The sequence below is a fragment of the Elephas maximus genome, chromosome 20 (genome assembly GCF_024166365.1).
Source record: "Elephas maximus indicus isolate mEleMax1 chromosome 20, mEleMax1 primary haplotype, whole genome shotgun sequence".
Taxonomy (NCBI): domain Eukaryota; kingdom Metazoa; phylum Chordata; class Mammalia; order Proboscidea; family Elephantidae; genus Elephas; species Elephas maximus.
The window spans coordinates 64554305-64576437 of NC_064838.1; the positions used below are offsets into that span (position 1 = coordinate 64554305).

Genomic DNA, 22133 nt, shown 5'->3' on the forward strand with positions numbered 1-22133 from the left:
GACTAGCATTTAGGTAGCAATGACTACACTATTTCCACCCTACACAGGTCCACTGCAGCTTTCGGAAAATGTAGGAAGCATGAAATAGTGAGGGATGGTCCGAAGGCATGACGACCAGTCATCTCAAACAATCCAGAGGTTGCCAGGAAAATTAATGATAAATCTCATTATTAACTGCTGACTTCTCATTCTTTTTTTTCAAATCTACGTAGCCATTTTAGTGCCCAGTTACGTCACAGCAACAATAAACACAAACGGATGCATAAGCTTTAAGCTATAGCTACCATGTGGGGATAAATAAGCAAGATTAAAAATATATATTTTGAAAATCATTCTCAAAGCTTTAGAACAGGAGTATCAGATAGATGGCTAACAGGATACTTCTCTCTGATACCCAAGGCAGACATTGCTAACCAATCACAGTGCTTTTCCTTGTTTCATCCAGAAACAGCCTCCAAGTCCTTTCCAGCCAAGCACGCCAGGGAACTGCTGGAATATGATCAGCTCTGCCATGGGGGAAAAATATTTGCCCTTTCTTGACTAGAACACATAGGTAAACAAATCATATTATCTTACAATTTGCGCCAGCGTGATCCATCACAGATTACATACCCCACATGGCAGACGCCTAAAGTCTCTCCTGGAGACAACACCCTAAGAACAGAGCGTCTAGCTCCTGTTGGTTCATGTTGATAGTGGTTTCATGTTTACGTATTTGAATGGAAGTGTTCAGAACTCATTTAACTGTTAAATGCTGATGACACAGGTGGCGCTCACAGCAGTCAAATCAACCTAGTTTCTGCTGCTGATGACTCGGAAAATGTGTAACTCGGTGAGACAAACTGAGTTCCAAGGTGCTTTTAAAGTTAAACACAGCATTTGAGGAAAAAAAAAAAAATTAGATTATGTATCTGTGTCACTTCCATTGGTGGCACTGCAGCTTTTCTCTCATGGAGACGCTGGGCCCTATCTTCCCACACATACTTTGTGCCCTGGTGGATGATAGGGTAGGAATTACAAGGGCACTTGGTTTCTGCCGGATTTTGCTTGAGAAAGAAAATCATTATAACTAATTTTCTTAAGTTTCCATAACAGCCATTCTTGGCACCCTATCCTCTACTGCCACTTCCCAAATCACACTGGGCGGAATCACATTGAAGACCTGATGTGGGCCGTCCCTGGTTCATTAGGTTGATTCCCTCACACCGACAGCCCCCATGATCAAACATAAGATCAGAGAGAGCAGACCCACCTCATCATAGATGCTGTCGTTCCTGCTAAAGTCTCCAACCTTCCTGGGAAGAACGTGGACGTGAACATGCTGAAAATGAGCAAGAAAGAGAGAGAAAACAAAACGTGATTATCTCCCCATGTATTTTTAGACTTGACAGTGATGTTCTCATGAAGCCCAATTATTCCACACTGGTTCCTGCTGGATTATATTTTGGAGGAAAAGGATGCTCGCCCTCAGTAACTATATCTGAAATTCGCTGAGAACAGAGAGGCGCCAAACCAGAGAGAACGATTTAGTGGCATATATGAGAGTGGCAGAGAAGTGTCAGAGTGTTTCAGGGGCCCTGAGAAATTATTCATAGTTGTCAGTCTTGGTTGCAGTTAGCCTGAGCTTCGAAATGACAGCACATCTTAAGAGGTGACCGTTGCGACTCTGGGACTGACAAGAAATGAGAATTGGCTAATAGGACTGCATAAGTAAAGAAAGAATCAGAAGGACTAGGAAGTAGGATGGGCAGAGTTACAGAGCCAGGGCTTCAAAGAGTAATCCTATAACAGTAATACACAGTTTCGCCTTTATGAAGCCACGACTTCTTATGGTAAGCAAAAGTCTGTGCTTGGCATTTATTTCATTTAATCTTCTTAATAATCCCATGAAACAAGTTGTACTACGATCTCCATTTTTCCAATGAAAAAAATGAATGCACCAAGAGATCAAGGCCCCATCAGAAGCCAGGTAGTCTGACTCCTGCCCCACATTCCTCATCAGCACATGTACTGATTCTGCTGACTTAAAAATCTTTTAAACAGCCTACTTCTCTAGCCTTCTAAAGCTCCCAAGTCATATACATAGCAATGTCATTATGCAAAGATCTTGAATCAAGGCACACAGCATATCTAATTCAATACATTCTTCAAGGCTAAACTGCCATTTGAAAGTTTTACTTTCTAAATAGCCTCTATTATACCTCGGCTGAAGTTAAACCTCATTCCTGCCCTTGAGCTATGTTCCAGCTTTTATTACAAACCGTGAGGAGGAATGTGAAATACAAAGCCTAAATATGGAAAGGCAGGCAAAGAATCAAACCTCATCCCTGATCATGCCCACCCCTCCTTGATTACCGTGATCGAGCCTCCAAAGGGCCTCAGGAGAATGTGAGATTAAGCGTTCCCTTGGCTTTGCTGCAAAATAATACGCTATTAAAATGGAGGCAGGGAGCAAGCAGTCCAAGATGAACAAAGCAGAGAGGAGCTTCACATCAGCCCTTGTTCACACGGTCCCCCAAGAGTGACATGTTGTTGCCAGAACATTCTCCAGTCAATTATGAAGTCAGTCACGGATCCCTCAGCAACTGGGGCGAATGTGTACTTAAGTCGCACAGACTGTGAGCATAAGGAGAGAAGGAAGGAAAACAAATCACAGATGACCCATGGAAAAAAATTATTAGGAGAAAGGCATGCAAAAGAGCCAGGCTGAAATTCATTCAAGTCCATGAGCTGGTTGATGTAAACAAAAGGCTAGAAAAATGACACAGTACGAGGAAGTAGTCTACCCTTAGAAGGAGCCTTCACATTATCTTTATCTCCCAAACCTGCTGCTATCCGTTCCCCTTCTTTCCTTCTTTCCATCCATCAGTCCATCCTTCTATCCTTCCTTCCTGCATCCCTTCTTTCCTGAGCTTATCCTGCCAAATGTGCCAAGGTTGTTTGCGGTTTGCCTGCCCGATTACAGTACATGGAAACCAATATCTGGATGCTTCTCTGGCTTCCTGCACTCTGATCACCTTCCTCACCTTGTCCTTAGGTTTTTGCCTGTTGCTGCCCACTACTGATAGTCTGGGTGTGGACTTACATTAGAAGAGCCTCCTGGGTCCAGCCCCATCCCATACATCCTTTTTATTACCTCATTCTCCTGGGTTTAGTGTTCAGGGACTTTGCTATAGGTTCCATTACCACTCGGTCCTGGAAATGCCACTCTTGATCACTGGTAACCACTTGAAATTCACTGTGACACTGAAGACAGCAAACAGCTCACTGTATAGGTGATTTTTCCCAAGGGCATAGATTTCAACCCAACTTGGTATCTTGACATAAATTCTTAAGTGACAGGCTGATCACAGGGTCCTGACAAGTTGTCAGTGACAACCAACAAATTTCTCAGAACGGGGAAATAATGATAAAGCCTGCTCAAACCTCGCTGTTGTGAAGGAATACCATTGCCATGGCCTTTCAATAGAATGTCATGGAGAAAATTGTAGCAGGGCAGAGCTAAAGAGTGAGCATTGGGACACTCCAACATTTGAAGTTGGGGAAGAAAAGTAATAGTCAGCTTCAGGATGCAGTGAGGGAGGAGGCAAGTCAAGAGAGAGTAAGTTCCAACAGCCTAAAGAAGGAAGTTCATGAAGGAGGATATAATGAATGGTGTCAAACGTTGTTTAGAGCTTGAGCTGGTTTCAGTGAAGTTGAGGAGGATAAAAACCTAACTGAAAAGTACATGAAAAGATTCTCAGCATCATTAACGTTATTAGTCATTATGGAAAATGCAAATAAAACCACATCCAGATACCACTCCGTACCCTTTAAAAACAGGATGACTATATTCAAAAACATAGACAATAATAAGAGTTCACAAGGATGCGGAGAAACTAAAACCCTCATACACTGTTGGTGGGAATGTGAAATAGAACAGCTCCTTGGAAAAGAGTGTGGCAGTTCCTCAAAAGTTAAACACAGAATTTCCACATGACCCAGCAATTCCACTTCTAGGTACATACCCAAAAGAAGTGAAAAGAAATGTCTACACAAATATTTATATGTACGGCAGCATTATTTATACTAGCAAAAAGGTAGGAACAACCCAAATGCCCGTTAAGTGAGAAATGAATGAACTAAATGTGGTATATCCGGACAATGGACTATGATTCAGGCATATTGTGCTTTAAGTGAAAGTTTACCATTCAAGTTAGTTTCTCATACAGAAATTTAGATACACATTGTTGTGACCCTAGTTGCTCCCCCTATAATGTGACAGCACACTCCTCCTTTCTACCCTAGATTTCCTATGTCCATTCAACCAGCTCCTGTCCCCCTCTGCCTTCTCATCTCCCCTCCAGACAGGAGCTGCCTGTTTAGTCTCATGTATCCACTTGAGCTAAGAAACACATTCCTCAAGAGTATCATTTTATGTCTTAGAGTCCACTCTAATCTTTGTCTGAAGATTTGGCTTCAGGAATGGTTTTAGTTTTGGGCTAACAGAGAGTCTGGGGGACATGTCTTCCAGGGTCCCTCCAATCTCAGTCAGACCATTAAGTCTGGTCTTTTTAAGAGAATTTGAGTTCTGCACCCAGCTTTTCTCCTGCTCCATCAGGGATTCTCTCTTGTACTCCCTGTCAGGGCGGTCGTCGGTGGTAGCCGGGCAACATCTCATTCTTCTGGTCTCAGGCTGATGGAATCTCTGGTTTATGTGGCCCTTTCTGTCTCTTGGGCTCAGATTTTCCTTGTGTCTTTGGTGTTCTTCATTCTCCTTTGCTCCAGGTGGGTTGGGACCAATTGATGCATCTTATTTTATATGGCAGCTTGCTAGCTTTTAAGACCCCAGATGCCACTCACCAAAGTGGGATGCAGAATGTTTTCTTAATAAACTTTGTTATGCCAGTTGACCTAGATGTCCCCTGAAACCATGGTCCCCAGACCTAAAAGGGAGAATTTCATGGTATGTGAGTTTTCTCAATAAAGCTATTTAAAAAAAAAAAAAAAAAAAACTTTAGGGGAAGTGTGTTTAAGAGAAAGTTTGAGGTGGAGAAGTAGAGACAGTGAGCAAAGACTACTCTTTCATGGAGTTTTGCTATGAAAAGGATCAAAGAAATCAATGGCAGCAACTACAGGAGAGGGAAGAAATCATGTTTTGGGAGGTGCTTGTTTCAGTTTCCTGAACCTTCTAGCTTCTGTAACTGTTATCAGTAGTAGTACTTGCTAATAACATTTACTGAACACACACTACATGTCTGTCTCTGTGCTGATTTATATCATTATTTCAATTAATCCTTACAATACTCCTATCGTTGTTGTTGTTATTATTATTATTGTTAGTTGCCATCAAATTGATTCCAACTCATGGTGACCCCGTGCGTGCAGAGCAGAACTGCTCCATAGGGTTTTCAAGGCTATGACCTTTCAGAAGCAGATATCTAGGCCTGTCTTCCAAGGTGCCTGTGGATGGGTTTGAATTGTCAACCTTTCATCCAGTAGTCGAGTGCTTAAACATTTACACCACCCAGGGATTCCTAACAATATGCCTAAGAGGTTGATAATAATGGTATTAACATTTCCTGGTGAGGACACAGACCCAGAGAGGTCAAATGAATAGCCCAAGCTCCTACAGGGAGTGGCTGGGAGCTGAACTTTGTCCTCAGATGCTTTTACTCTTCACCACCGCACTATTCCATATCTCAGGACACCACACAGCTTCTCCCATTCCATAAATAAGAACACCTGCTCACTGGGGGCTCTTGATGTCTCTGTCAGGCTCTGTGATTTCTCAGTAATTTCTTCGATTATATCTGCAAGTTCATTCAGGGTCTTGGGATGAAATTTGCCTTTTCCTGGAGCGTTGACTCCATTTAAAGCAACAGCATTACCTCCTGAGTTCCATTCCCACCTTACCTCTTCCTAGTTGGAAACTGCCCAATACAGATTAACAAAATTGTTTAATGTCACTTCTTTTCTCCCTCATTTATTTATTTTGTGTAATTTGCACCAAGCAGTAGGTCAATCCCTCCTTGTTCATCTGCTTGAGCTAATTTAAATTTTAAAAACCCTTCCCATTATCTTCTGGATTTTCTCCAAAGGTAGGATCTTTCTGAGTTTTAACCTCCTGACACAAATTTTTATAGGCCCTGCCTCATTTGACCTACCTGTGCTTTTCCTTCCATCATTTTGAACACATCTATTTTAGCCCATATTCACCTGACAATGGTCAGTGTAGTCACACCGATGTCCTTTGGCATTGTCAAAATATATTGTAATTTGTTTATAAGGTACAAAATCATATTAAGGAGGGAGGCAAAGGGAGACTAGAGGGCTACCCTGCTTCATAACTGGGGTCCTGCAACCTCAACCAGTTTTCCCAGCATGAAGCCTTCTTTCTCAGACCTGCCAATGAGCAATTGCATAAAGCAAGTCTTATTCTAAAGAAAAACAAGAACAATGCTGTGGGAGGCAGATAATGGCCCCCCTCAAAGCCATCCATGCCCTAATCCTCGGACTTATGAGTATGTTAGGTGACATGGCAAAGGAAAATTACAGTTTCCCATAAAATTAAGGCTATTCATCATTCGATCTTAAAATAGAGAGATCATCCTAGATTATCTGGGTGGGCCCAGTGTTATCACGACAGTCCTTAACAGTAGAAGAGAGTGGGCGTCATCAAAATTGACAACCGTTGTGCTTCACAGGACGCCATCGAGAAGGTAAAGAAACAACTCATGGAACAGGAAAAATATTTTTGATTCTTATATCTGATAAGGGGTTTGTATCTTGAATACATAAAGGACTCTTACAACTCAATAATAAAAACACAAATAACTCAATTAAATAATGGGCAAAGCATCTGAATAGACATTCCTTTAAAGAAGATACACAAATGGCCAATAAGGACATAGAAAGATGCTTAGCATCATTAGTTATTATTGTTGTTGTTAGGTGCCGTCGAGTCGGTTCTGACTCATAGTGACCCTACGCACAACAGAACGAAACACTGCCCTGTCCTGAGCCATCCTTTCGATCGCTGTTATGCTTGAGCTCATCGTTGCACCCACTGTGTCAATCCACCTCACTGAGGGTCTTCCTTTTTCCTGCTGACCCTGTACTCTGCCAAGCATGATGTCCTTCTCCAGGGACTGATCCCTCCTGACAACATGTCCAAAGTATGTAAGACGCAGTCTTGCTATCCTTGCCTCTAAGGAGAGTTCTGGCCGCACTTCTTCTAAGACAGATTTGTTCTTTCTTTTGGAAGTCCATAGTATATTCAATATTCTTTTCCAACACCACAATTCAAAGGCGTCAACTCTTCTTTGGTCTTCCTTATTCGTTGTCCAGCTTTCACATGCATATGATGCGACTGAAAATACCATGGCTTGGGTCAGGCGCACCTTAGTCTTCAAGGTGACATCTTTGGTCTTCAACACTTTGAAGAGGTCCTTTCCAGCAGATTTACCCATTGCAATGTGTCTTTTGATTTCTTGACTGCTGCTTCCATGGCTGTTGATTGTGGATCCAAGTAAAATGAAATCCTTGACAACCTCAATCTTTTCTCCGTTTATCATGATGTTGCTCATTGGTCCAGTTGTGAGGATTTTTGTTTTCTTTATGTTGAGGTGCAATCCATACTGAAGGCTGTGGTCTTTGATCTTCATTAGTAAGTGCTTCAAGTCCTCTGCACTTTCAGCAAGGAAGGTTGTGTCATCTGCATAACACAGGTTGTTAATGAGTCTTCCTCCAATCCTGATGCCCTGTTCTTCATATAGTCCACCTTCTCATTATTAAACAAAAAAAAAATTAGGGACATGCAAATCAAAACCACAATGAGATACCACTTCACATGTAGTAGGATGGCTGTTATCAAACAAACATGAAATAACAAGTGTTGGAGATGATGTGGAGAAATCAGAACCCTCGTACACTGCTGGTGGGAATGTAAAGTTGTGCAGCTGCTGTGCAAAACCCTGTGGCAGTTCCTTAATAAGTTAAACATAGAATTACAGTATGATCCAGCAATTCCACTCCTAGGAATATACCCAAGAGAAATGAAAACATTTTCCACACAAAAACTTGCATATGAATGTTCATTGCAGCATTATTCATAATAGCCAAAAAGTGGAAACAATCCAAATGCCCATGAAGTGACAAATGAATAAACAAAATCTGGCATCACCATATAATGGAATATTATTTGGCAATAGAAAGAAATGAAGTTCTAATACATGGTACAGTGCTAATGAACTTTTAAAACATTTTGCCGAGTGAAAGAAGCCAGTCAGAAAGGATCACATATTATATGATTCATTTATAAGAAAGATCTGTAATAGGCAATCCACAGAGACAGAAAATAGATTAGCGGTTGTGTAGGGCTGGCAGATGGGTGATTAGGAGGGTGTCAGCTAAGGCATGCGGGGTTTATTTTGGGGATGACAAAAATGTTCTACAATTGATTGTAGTGATGGTTGCACAACTCTAAATATACTAAAAGCCATAAAATTGTGCACTTTAAAAGAGGGAATTTTATAGTATGTGAATTATAGCTCAATAAGACTGTTTAAAAAAAAAATAGTGGAAGAAGAAATCAGAAGACAGCCACAGAGATGTAAGTGTGAGAAGGGCTCAGCCTGACACCACTGGCCTTGAAGATGGCAGGAGGAGGCCATGAGACAAGGAATGCAGCGGACCTGGAGAAACCAAAAACAGCAAAGACCCAGATTCTCCCCTAGAGCCTCCAGAAGGAACGCAGACCTGCTGACACCTTGATTTTAGCCCAGTGAGACCCATTTTGGACTTCTAACCTCCAGAACTGTAAGAGAATAGATGCAGTATTTTAAGCCCCTAAATCTGTGGCAATTTGTTACAGCAGCAAATAGAAAATTAATACAAAGGCCTTTTTGATATTTTCTAGAGAATAGTTTCTGCACATTTTTTTCATCTCCACAGTACTTTCTTGAGGTCAGTATTATTCTACCCATTTTGTAGATGAGAAAAGTGAGACAAAATTTTCCCACAGCAGACTCAGACAGTCTTGGAGTCCAGTGCTCTTTCTACATTTGGATAATTACCAAAAGCTCTCAACTTGGAATAATGACATATATTTACACAATATGATTGTTCTCAATTGCTTATCATCAAAGTAAAATGTCTACAGCATAGAGAAGCAACCACAGAGGAGAAAACATAGATCTCCTTTCACTCTATTACCAGACAACAGCAACATGTTTATTGTAATCCCTTCCCATTCAGACCACTCTACTTCAGCCATACAGAGTGATACAAAGGTAATATATAATTCTACCAGTCTTGATTGCCCCAGGGGCATCTCACCCACGCTAACTTTCTCGGACCTCAGAGAGGTCAAAGTACTGTGGAAAGGTGGTTACTGGCAGGCCAAGTTTCAAATCTTACCTCTGCCTCTTACTTGGTGAGTTTCTTAACTTCTCTCAACTCATTTTTCAAATGGGGATAAAACCAGTATCCAAATCCATAGGATTACTGTGAGGATTACATGAGATGTTGCAGGTAAAGTGCTTAGGCCAATGCTGGCGGATTCTAAACATTCAATAAATTCTAGCAATTAGTATATTATAAGGCAGTAGTTCCAACAACGTTTTTGATAACCCACTTCTGCTCTAAACCAGAAGTCTTGGTTCTGCAGTCAGCCCTGCTGAATGTACCCAATTTTGAACCAGCACCAACACCAGAGGCTTGTGTTTTCTACTCTGCCTTTCTTGGTTTGGGGAGAACTCCCCTCTGCTCCTATGTTTAGGATCAATGTGAAAATGATGCCAGCTACTTTGTTCTGAAATAAAAGCTCACAGGGCTTGAGAACACCTTGACATGGCCAACTCAGGAATAAAATTAGTGGTCTGGCAAAAGGCCTAGGACCAGTGATGGTTTCTGACCCTACTGTCAATGAGCTCCTTCATGTAGAATATTGGCAATTCTGAGGCAGCTGGTACACTTTCCACGAAACAGGAAACGCCGTGCTTTCTGTGTGTCTCCATTGTTCCAGTCAAATTAGGAAACTTAAAAAAAAGATGAAGAACCAACTCAATTTCCAAAAAACTCCCAGATTTTGTGGAAATGCCTGTGGAGTTCTGTGGCTCAACAATTGTGTTGTTAAGTAATATATCACTGACGGTGCGCCAAGTGAGAGTTGGAACGATGGGTCATGAGAGGGACAGTGCCGCCTGATGTATGGGGGTACTACATCATGTAAGCATCACAGCTTTCATGATGTATTACTCCAAACACAATGAGAGTTTAAAGAAGTTTTTAGCTATTAGACAGTCTTAAATTTTAAATTTTCTTTAAATATTAAGGTCTTTTCAAGTAAAATAAAAGCAAGGTGAAGGAATTTAACGTTATTTAAAGTGTAGCTGAACTCTGAGAGCCTGGGTGTGTGTCTTTTCCTTTTGGCTTTACGCTCACGAGGTGGAAATAAATTGGCAGGCTCTTCTTCAATTCCTCCTCCACGAGATCAGGAGCCCAGGGAATTGAACAAACATGAGCAAATGTCGATGCATCTATTTTGCCAATCAATTTCCGCCATCTTCCACATGGCTACCCATGAGCAGCTCATCACCCTCCCGGCGTACTGGATTGCATGAGATGCTGTGACAGGCACTGGGTAAACCCAGGAGAGGCTATTCTTGTTTTCTTTGTTTTAAGAAGCTCTTCTACTGAAATTTGGAGCAAACAGAGTAGATAAAAAGTAGATCAACTTCCTTACCCATCCCTCACAAACTCAAAATAGGGCATACAGAAAGAAAACATACCTTTTCTGCCATTTGTCCTTATAGAGCAAAGGAGCACTGATTGCAAAGGAAAAGAAAAATACAAGGTGAGTGGCATATGGGAGCTATTGTCATGGTTTTGTCACCTTTCCCATTTTAATGATGTGTTTATAAGATGGTAACATCACTTACGACAATGTACCCGCTTTGTTTAAAAACCACTCACTTTTGGGGGCAAGGTAATTACTATCAATTAAGAAAGCAGGTGTTGGAAGAATGTCTTCTTTTTTCTTTTTTAAAATCTTACTGCAGTGAACAGCACAAAATGAGAAATCTCCCTACTGTTTGTGTAATAGGCCCAAACAGGAACAGCCAGAGACAATTACACGTCAAGTGGCTCCCTCCATTTTCCTTTACTAAGTGAATTAATGGAAAGAATGGAGGCGGAGCTACCACCATGTGGAGAGAAACATCTGGGCATGAGGAATTGGCCCAGTCTCCCTTCCTACCATCTTGCCACTTGTTTTTCACTCCTTTGGCTTCCTCCAGTACATTCTAACTCTCAAATCACTGTACATTTTTGGTGTTCACCTCCCAAAGTGCTCTACTCATGGAGCTTCCTTATTTTTAAGCAGAACATCTGTTTCTACCCAACAGAACCATTTACTGTCTCAAATACATATCCCCCAGGCTTCTTTACTCCTGTAATGGTAGGTTAGCTATATAATCCAGGTGACTAAGACATGGAAATAAATGTACTGTCCACTACCCTGAGGCCCTCAGTGGCATGCCCTCAATGTGGTAGGCATTAGTCCTACAGCGTTGTAGCCTGTTTTCATGGCTTTTAGAAGACTCTCCCAAATTTAGACAATTTCTGTATAGAGGACACTCACACATCATTTAATGGTGTCATTTGCATGTAGTGGAAAACTTTATGTTCACATTTATAGTACTGCCATACCATTCATCTACCCATTTTAATTGTTAACATTATAATAAACCTGAAAAAACCATTTCCGTCGAGTCAATTCTAATTCATGGTGACCCTATAGGACAGAGTACAACTGTCCCATAGGGTTTCCAAGGCTGTAATCTTTACAGAAGCAGATTGCTACCTCTTCTGGAGAACGGCTGGTGGGTTCAAACCACTGACCTTTTGGTAACAGTGAGTGCTCAACTTTTGCACCACTGGTGCTCCCTAACAATTATAATGTTAGCTACCACTTATATAAGAATAGTATATGATAACAACTGTGTTTCATTACATAAATATATATCACATTCTCACTGAAACACTAAAAAATAGGAACTGTTATTGAGTCCATTTTTTAGATGAGGAAACTAAGGCTTATTGAGATTAAGTAAATTGCCCAAGGTCACCAAGCTAGTAAAGTGGCAGACTGTAAGCCAAGTTGCTGGGATGTCAAACCCCGTCTGTGTTATGCTATATTCCCTCCTAATTAAATAATTCCTATTTGGGTTACCATAAAAAACCCAAAAAACCAAACCCAGTGCCATCGAGTCGATTCTGACTCATAGCGACCCTATAGGACAGAGTAGAACTGCCCTATAGAGTTTCCAAGGAGTGCCTGGCAGATTCAAACTGCTGACCTTTTGGTTAGCAGCCGTAGCAATTAACCAGGGTTCCTGCTTTATCTAGGACAGTCCAGGTTTAGACCTGTAGCTCCAGTGTCAGTCTCCAGATGGAAGGAGAGGAAAGGGAAGGAAAGGGAAGGAGGAAGGAAGGAACCACACACACACACACACACACACACACACACACACACACACACGGATTTTCTTGGTTATTCCTGTCTTTTCCCTCTGCTTAAGAGTTTCAGCCCATACAAGAATACAGTCTGTGCAGAGCCATTATGATCACATTGGATATACCTTTCTTCCCTTTTAAAAAGTACCTTTTTACCCAAAAGCAAGTTTGAAGGTCTTGTCTTTCCAACTTCACATAAGTCCTTTTATAAAAACTCCTCCAGGATGCTTGAGTGTCTGGAGCAAATAGCCCATCCTGAAAACAACCGGCATCACCAGGACTGCCAGTCTTTGCCCAGTGTTAACTTGAAGAGTTGTCACTGTGGTTCTCTCTCGGGAGAGAAGAAGAAACCCACCCTTTCTCTGGAAAGCTCCTGACCTTCACAGATTAATTCCAGGATACTCTTTTTGCTAGATAAAATATCAAGAACATGGATTTTTTTTTTTAAATGTATACATCATATCAGAGCATTAATCTGTGAGATTATTCCCTCTGGGTGTCTCTCTGTAGGGTACACAGTAAAGGATTTGGGCACCAAGGAAACACTGATGGCACTTTTCCTTCTCTTATTTTGTGACAAATCCACATCGCTTTACCGTTTGCCATACACATAATTACTGTTCTTTGATTTATGTTTCAATAAAAGGCATAATAATAAATGTTTACTGCTCCGTGAATAAACATTCAAATGAAGCCTCTAATGGAGGTGACATGTTTTGAAGCAGCTCTGTGGCTTTCCAGAAATCTCGCCCTCTGCTTAATGAGCATCATTTCCATAATCTGTGCATTATTGCTTAAGCCTCCTTTTAGGAATATTTTATAAAGCAAAAAAAAAAAAAAAAAAAAATTGTGAAATATTATCAGTCCAAAAGGAAAAAGATGTTAAGGGGATTAGTAACTTGTCCCGTTAAAGGGAGAGGACCAGCTTTCATGTCCCCCCAGAGACACTGACACAGTCATTACAGAGATGATGCCTCGTAATTATCCCAGCAGCCTGGTGCATCACTGCCATACACACGCCCCCAAGATCTGCTTCGAGTAAACGTGATGGGAAGCCCAGATGGGTCATCCACAAAGGGCGAGCTGGTGGTAATTCCCCTTCCAGTGTTAGTAAAGAGCTCAGAAAGTAGAACTACATAAATTTGGGGAGGCTCTGTAGCCCACAAAATGGACATTCTGGGATGTGGATACAGACAAGTTATCTGACTATTAAATAGTCACCTCAGAGTAACCAGGTTCAGACAAAATTCTAAGCTGAGCTTCAAATCCATGGTGTCACACATTATTTCCGGCATGAGCTATTTTTTTAAAAAATTACTTAATATAATTTTATGCCATTATCATGTCGAAAGGTTAATCTATTTCAAATAATTTTTGCAAATTGTGTTCTAAAAAGCAGGTGCTTTTAAAAATAACTAAAGCATAATGACACATTTTTTTCCTTTTGCCCATCAGCGAAGATTGGCTTGTTTCACTAGAGAGAAAAAAGGTGCCGAGGAAAAATCAAAGAACGAGCTCCTTCGTCGGGTTTTAGGATCCAGATACTCCGCCTCCACGGGGTGTGATGGACCTTGTGAAACGCGATGGCTCTCACTTGAGGACATGTCAGCCTGCTTCACCGGTGTATGTTGGCACAATTGATTTAAACCTCATCAGGAGGGAGTCATAGTACATAGTTAAAGTTGTGTGTCTTTGGTATGAGGCTGTGCTGCTGTTCAGCAGAGGAGCTGCAGCAAGCGGGAAGCCCTCCTCGCCCAGGATCTGACGGCTCAGAGGAATAAGTCACGCCCTCGCTTTAACCGTTCCAGTGCAACCTTTCAAATGAACAGTATCTTTCCTTAACAGGAGCTGCATATAAGATTCTTGCCATTTCAATATGGCTATTTTCACATAAGACTTCAACAAAATAAAACATTTAACATAAATAGAATTTAGTGCGATCCAAATTTTATCATATTTTTCCATTGGACTTTTTTTTTTTCTTCCCACATCCTGATTCTCTCTTGTTACATATGCTTTCTTGTTTTTGAATGCGCCTGGATTAGAAGGAATTAGGCAGAGTAATCTTTTAGTGGGTTCCATCTTCCTTCTAACTCGAGGGAGCAGACATTTACCTTAGCAGTCCAACTTTTAAAAATGACATCCTTTTCTGTGATGAGGCAAACCTCTTACCTATGGAGCTGCTAAGTGATGCTGCTGCTTCTAGCAAGGGCTCTACCCAGATGGGTTAACTTCATGAATGAGATTCTTTTCAAAGTAACCATTGTAAAATATACCAGAAAGACCGCTCCTATCGGTCTCCCCACAACCCAGAGCACTGATTTGGTAGCTCAAGACGGGATAAATGGCTGCGATTACGCCAATGATCCACAGTTTTATAGGGACCTCCTAAATCATCTCTCGGGTTGGGTCTAGAATGATGAAACTAGGAACACCCGGGTGGCTGCATATCACCTCGGCCCGGCTCCCTAACCACAGCCAGGGAGATTTGTGGGCCCAGTCTGTTAGCTTTGAGGCACAAAGGGCAAATGCTGCTGAGGCAGTAATAATAAAAAAGGAAACAGGCCGTGGGGAAAGCCCTGGGACCATTCCTCATTTTTCTCATGATACATTTTGTCTTTCAGTGGGACAGAGTGAGTCTATAAACAGTACCCACAAACTAGGTAATATGAGAAACCGATAATATATCTTTTCTGGAGTTGTTTCAGCAGTTAAGGCCCTGGAGTTTATGTTGCTTGATGCATGTTGCTGTGATGCTGGGAATTCTTCTACTGGTATTTGCCTTATATGAACAAGTTTCAGCAGAGTTTCCAGGCAAAGAGACTAGGAAGGAAGGTCTGGTGATCTACTTCGGAAAAATAGCTAATGAAAACCTCACAGATCATAGTAGAATATTGTCTGATACAGCGCTGGGAGATGAGCCCCCTGGTTGGAAGGCACCACACAACAGCTGAAACAGTAGACTCAAAACATACCAACAATCATGAAGATGACACAGGATTGGGCAACGTATCCTTCTGTTCATACATAAAGTCTCCAAGAGTTGGGGCTGATCTGACAGCAACTAACAACGGCAACAGCCACATTCTCTAGTCCAGAGTGGAGCCTTCGCTAACTTCAGTCTCCTGGATCAACCTGGATCACAGAAGGCACGCTGCATGACCTCACTTAGTCAGATCCCTCCTTCAGCAGGGGGGACGGCAGTAGGGTCTTAAAACCAATTCCTATTTGCCAGGAATCTGCCTGCAGACCTGAAATTTACGAGGCGCAGATCTTTTGACAATGTTTAACCTGAATGCTCCCGTATGGTATGGGTCAGAATTTGCTGTGCAGGAGGCCAGGTGAGGTGAAGTGTTTATGATGATTTTCCTATGCCTTTTAACCTTCTGAATTAACATTTGGTCAAGGGGGCCATCCACCAGCTGACTGTGTACTGTTGCATGTGAAGAAATAGACACATCTCGTTGGTGTTGGCTTAGGACCCTGCTGAGCCCTGGCTACTGCAAACGTTGGCTTAATTCATTAATGCAATTAAACAACAATCAATCTTTTAAAATTAGTTACACAAAACAGGCCTTGCCAGGTCCATGGACAGGGAAGTTGGGAATCAAATTCTGCTCCTCAGAGATGTTATGCCTTTGCCAGCAAAAAGCCTAGGCAGGGAGGGTTGCAGGTAACAGGGACTGAATGCGAAGTCCTCAGGCTGGCGTGAGTGTGTACTGTGCTCTTGTAGACACAGCCACTGAGTCTACATTTCATAGCCGGCACAGGTTTCACCAGAAGTCTAGTGACATGGAAGGCTCAGGTCCCTGACCCTAGGTCACAGGACATCAGTAGAAGACTCTGCAACTGGACAGCCTGGGCTGCATGCCTTGCGCTGCCCCTTACCATTTGGAGCCTGGGATAGTCCTTCAATGCCCAAGTTTTCTCACGTGTCAAATGTGCCTAAACCATGGGGTTGCTGTGAGGATTAAATGCGTTAGTAGTGCAAAGTGCCTTAGACTAGTACTTGGAGCCTAGTCAGCACAGATGTGCTAAGTGTCTGCAGCTATTACCGCTGCTGCTCCTACAGGTACTACTAGGACTGTTACATTGCTACTTGACCACAAAAACTTCCTTTTAATGTTTTAAAAGCAATTTTATAAAAATTCACTAAATGAATGGTTTTCAAACCCCTCCCCCCTTTTTGTGTTTTTTTTTTTTTTTCTTTTTTAATTGTGGTGAATAGACACGTAACAAAACATTTGCCATCTCAACGTTCTTTACAGGCACAGTTCAGTGACATCAGTTATGTCCCTCATGTAGCTCAGTCGTCACCCTATTCTCTTCCTGAATTTTTCCATCATCCTTAATAGATGCTCAAAAAAAACAAAAACAAAAACCCGTTGCCACCAAGTCGATTCCAACTTATAGCGACCCTATAGAACAGAGTACAACTGCCTCTTAGGGTTTCCAAGGAACGGCTGGTAGATTCAATGCTGACATTTTGGTTAGCAGCTGTAGCTCTTACCCACTGTGACACCAGGGCTCAACAGATGCTCAGTGTCCCCTACTTTCCAGCTCTCTTTTAAGTAGTTAAATCCATTCTTTTTAAAAAAGCGTAGCCTATAAAACAGACAGAAGTAGAACCATGCTCCACAGAGCCAGTTTGGGGCCCCCGCATGTACCCTGGACTCAAAGAAGGCCTGGGGCTTCAACAGAGCACAGTGTGTGCACCTTGGCTTTCAACCCAGCAGGGAGGGAGACTGAGAGCAGACAACTGTGAGTTTCTCCCCCAGGCATACAAATCTCTAGCCAGAGGAGCTTGGTGCCTAAGAGTGCCAAGCTCTAAGGTCAGGTGAGCTGCAATAAAGTGCCAGTCCCTACTCTCATTTCCTCTATGACGCCGGAGAAGTGGTTTACCATCCCTGGGCCTTGGCTTCCACATTTGTAAAACGCAAATAATAAAGTACCTTCTTAAAGGGCTGCTGATAGGATCAGATGAGATACTACGCGACAAGTTCTGAGCAAAGCTCCTGGAACCGTGAGGAAATACCCAGTAAGTGTCAGCTGCTTCTGTAATTACTGTTACTCGGGTTTCTGTTCAAGCGGGACCTCCCAGAGAGGGCTTTCCCGGCAACGTGTCTCCCCTGTCCTGACCCAAAAGCAAAATCTGCATTTCTTTACTTTAAAAAATTTTTTTTTTTTTTTGTCAAATTCAGAGCTGTGATCCCAGCATCTGAAACTATACCAAGCACACAGTAGGCACTCTATAGGTAAGTATGGAATGAACGGAGTAAGAGTAACAGGAGGAGAAAGAAAAAGAAGCATTCCTACTCAGTGTTCCAGAGACTGTGGGACTCTGTGGAACCTGAAAGAAGGAGGTGCAATCCTTCACCTGGTGATATCCCGCATGCTCTTTTACCCTAAAACATCCCGTAGTTACCTGCTGTGAGTACTGTGTAGTCATGCAATTAGAATCAGAATTTTTTACTGCTTTTATGTCTGCTTTGTCCGTCTGTGTACTGTCTGGATTCAAAACATGTTATTAGATATTAGAGAGTAGACAAGAGACTCAGAGCCACGTCCCAGGTACCAAGGTGTCGCAAGGGCCATGAGAGAGATGGGGCTTTCTCAAGGGCTTCAAGGGACCCAGGAGAGGAAGGCACAAACTACTACAGGGTACTCCAAGGGCAAATGTCCTTCAGTCTTTCCTGACAGCAATCCCAAAAGAACCAGGTGTGATGTGGGTTGCCAAGCTGAGAGGGCAGAGGTGGAGTCCAAGGGCTGAATGTGCAGAAAAGTTATTTTACATTTAATGAGCCCTTTCTCCTGTGAACTGGATTCTCCCTCAAGTGCCTGCCCCATAATGCAAACTCATTTTGGAGTAAAATCTCCTGAAGCCCTGAGATCTGAACTCTTCCCATCATCTGAGTTTTATGACCCAAAGTGGGCTCAGCAATGAGGAGTGGATCCTGGTGAACCATTCACACCAGCCCCATGAGGGAGGCTGTAGGTTCCCGACGAAGGGCCCCCAGCTCCAGTGATCCCAGCCCCTTCTCAGGCTCTGTTTCTATGTGCCTGTGATACCTGAATCACTCACTCCACCTGGCACTCTGGGTTGTAATCCCCTGGCTGTGAATCCATTTGAAGGCTCTCAGCCTGGCCCTTTGCGTGTGGCCCTTTATATGGATGGCCTCTTTGGTTTTAAGGCAAACATTAGCCTTGGGTCCATCTTCCCAGAGATTCTTGGAATCCCTGTTCTGTGCCTCTCCCATAAGCCATGTTCTAACCCACACTCTAGCGCCCAAACCTGACTCCCCAAACCAAAGCCTAAGTCTCCTTTTGCCTTCATAACATTTTGTCCTACTGTTGCCTAAAAAGCCAACCAAGAAGGAGGGTGATCAAAGGGAATCAAAATTTCAAGCTAGAACAGAGGCTTACCCTTCAACGAACAGCAGTTCTCATTCTAGCAAGACAGGTCTGACTTGGACATTTTTTCAGAGCACTACCTTCCAAGACCTCAGCTGATTCGTTCTCCCCATTCCTCTCTGCGATTTAGTTCTCCGCTAAGTCCATATCTAGTTTGTTCTGCTCAGGAGTTTGTGACAGTTCAGTGACTTTACCCAGAGTGCTGAGCCCACTCTTTTGAGCATGGACCTGCCCTCCTATCATACAAGTAAGAAGACAATCAAAGCATGACAGTAAACCTGTGGGCGCACCCTTGAGAGCCGGTGGCTTTTGCTAAGATACTTCTTGCTCTGGAAGCACTTGCATGAGGCAGGAAGCAAAGCGGAAAGTGGGTGTCAGAGGGAGACGTGAGCTCAGGGCTTCAAGAAGGACAGCAAATGCCAGGCACTTACAGGTTGAGAGAAGTCAGGGAATTTTTCTTAAGCCAGGGATCAAAGGGAGATTAGGCAGCTGGATAGGGAGAGACAAAGAGGTATTTTCCATCTCAAATAAATCAGCACAGAAGCTGGAGGAGTATTACACCTCGGGGACGGAAGAGGGAGAAGAGCCCCGATATCTGTTTTATTCGAAATGCCCCCCTTTCCCCAGCCTTTCTCTGCACGGAGTAGGAGAAGAGGGGCCCCTGGGAACTTTCACTTCAGTTAGAACCACTGACTTCAAATGGCAAGGGGAACAACTCAACTCTCTTCCGTTAACTACAGATGGGGCTTTCCTGATACCTGGGAACAGGCAGCCAGGCCGCCCTACCAGGCATATTTACCCACTTCCAGCCAAATGATTTGATTTTGACTCCTAGCGACCCTGTAGGACAGAGCAGAACTTCCTCACAGCTTTTCCAAGGCTGTAGCCTTTACAGAAGCAGACTGCCATATATTTCTCCCACAGAGCAGCTGATGGGTTTGAACCACTGACTTTTCTGTTAGCAACAGAGTGCTTAACCACTATGCTATACTTAACCACTCATTGCCATCGAGTGGATTCTGATCCACAGCAACCCTGTAAGAGAGAGTAGAACTGCCCCATATGGTTTGCAAGGAACGGCTGGTGGGTTTGAACTGCTGACCTTTTGATTAGCAGCCGGGCTCTTAACCACTGTACCACCAGGGCTCCATGCCACACTTAGTTGGTAGCTTTTAGGGACTTTGCAACTCTCTCAAGTACCCAGACCAGCCTAGAAGCAGAGAAAAGAGCACATTTGACTCTACCACAGAAATTCTTCTGTCCCCTCACATCTGTCCTTTGTCACATATGTGTACTGGCTCAATGACACTTGCACACCCATGAAAGTTACAGCAGCTCAAGGACTAGGTGCCAGACTGCCTGGGTTTGAATCTCTCTCCCACGACTTACTCTCTGTATGACCTAGAGGAAGTTACCTGACTTCTACAGGCCCCAGCTACCTCATCTGTAAAATAGAGATAACAACCCTGGTGGCATAGTGGTTAAGAGCTTGGCTGCTAACCAAAAGGTCAGCAGTTGGAATCCACCGGGCACTCCTTGGAAACCATATGGGGCAGTTCTTCTCTGTCCTACAGGGTCACTATGAGTCAGAATCGACTCGATGGCAACAGGTATATGTCTCCTGGTATTTTTCCCCTGAGAATTACGGGGGGAAAAAAATATGTAAAATGTTTAGCAAAAGACCTGATGCACAGTAGGTTCTCTCTCTAAATGTTAGCTATCAGCATCATCATAATCACTTTTATTTCATTAGTAAATTTTAAAAAGTCTTTTTCTTTTGAGTTAATTATAGATTCACAGGAATTTGTAAAAATAGCCCAGAAAGGTCCCATGTACTCTTCATCCAGCTTCCATAACAAGGTAGTATGCACATTACCATATAATTATTGGCAGTTGCCATTAAGTAGACTTCAACTCATGGTGACTCCATGTGTGTCAGAGTAGAACTGTGCTCCATAGGGTTTTCGATGGTCGAATTTTAGAAGCAGATCACCAGGCCTTTCTTCCTAGGTGCCCCTAAGCTTTCAGTTAGCAGCTGAGTACATTAACCATTTATACCTCCCAAGGATAGCACAATATCAAAAACAGGACGTTGACATGGGTACAAGGCCCGTGTATAGTGCTCTGTCATTTTATCACATGTGTAGATTTGAGTAACCACCACTGAAGCCATCACCACAAAGATCTCTGTCATGCTATCCTTAAAGGTCACCACCTCCCTTCACCATCAGCTCTAACACCTTGTAACCACAGCCTGCCCTCCATCGCTATAATTTCATCATTTGGGAAAGGCTACCTAGGTGGAATCATACATTACGCAACATTTGAGACTGGCTCTTTTCACTCCGTACAATGCCCCTGAGATCCACCCAAGTCATTGTGTGCATCATTAGTGTGCTCTTTTTTATTGCTGACTAGTATTCCATAAGATAAACGTACCCCAGTTTATTTAAACATTCACCTATTGAAGGACATCTTGGTTGTATCCAGGCTCAGTTATTACAAATTAAGCTGCTATAAACATTCATATACAGGTTTTCATGTGAACAAAAGTTTTCATTTCTCTGGGATGAATGCCCAGGAATGTAATTGCAGGACCATATGGTAAAAAAAAAAAAAAAAAAAATTTTTTTTTTTTTTTTTTTTTATGGTAAGCATATATTTAGTTTTTAAGAAACTGCCAGACTATCTCCAGAGAGGCTGTTTGGTTTTACAGTCCCAGCAGAGAGTCCAGTTTCTCTGCATCCTTGCCAGCATTTGATGCTGTCACTATTTCTCATTTTATCTTTCCTTTTTAATAGACCAGTTGTCGTTGAGTCAGTTCTGACTCATGACAATCCCATGTGTTTCAGAGTAGAACTGCACTCCACAGGGTTTTCAGTGGCTGGGATCTTTCAGAAGTAGGTCACCAGGCCTTTCTTCCAAGATACTTCCAGGTGGATTCAAACCAACTTTATGGTTAGTAGCTGAGCACTTAACTGTTTGTGCCACCAGGGGTCTCATCTGTCCTAACAGATGCGTACTAACATCTCATCGTGGCCTTAACTTGCATCTCCCCCAATGGCTGGCAATGTTGAGTCCCGTTTCATGTGCTTATTGGCCATCATATATCCTCATTGCTGAAATGTCTCTTCCTATCTTTTGACCATTTTCTAATTGGATTGTTTGTTTTCCTATTGATTTTTCAGAGTTCATTATATGTTCAGATATGAGTCCCTTACCAG

At 42.6% G+C, this 22133-nt stretch overlaps 1 protein-coding gene across 4 annotated transcripts in view; it reads right to left on the reverse strand.

Moving 5' to 3' along the window:
- FHIT (fragile histidine triad diadenosine triphosphatase) overlaps positions 1 to 22133 on the reverse strand; it is a 1766300-nt gene that overhangs the window by 217227 nt on the left and 1526940 nt on the right. For all 4 annotated transcript variants that reach the window (XM_049863424.1, XM_049863427.1, XM_049863426.1 and 1 more), the window contains one exon: positions 1253 to 1321. In XM_049863424.1, coding sequence (XP_049719381.1) covers positions 1253 to 1321 — 69 coding nt within the window. The remainder of the gene's footprint in view (positions 1 to 1252; positions 1322 to 22133) is intronic.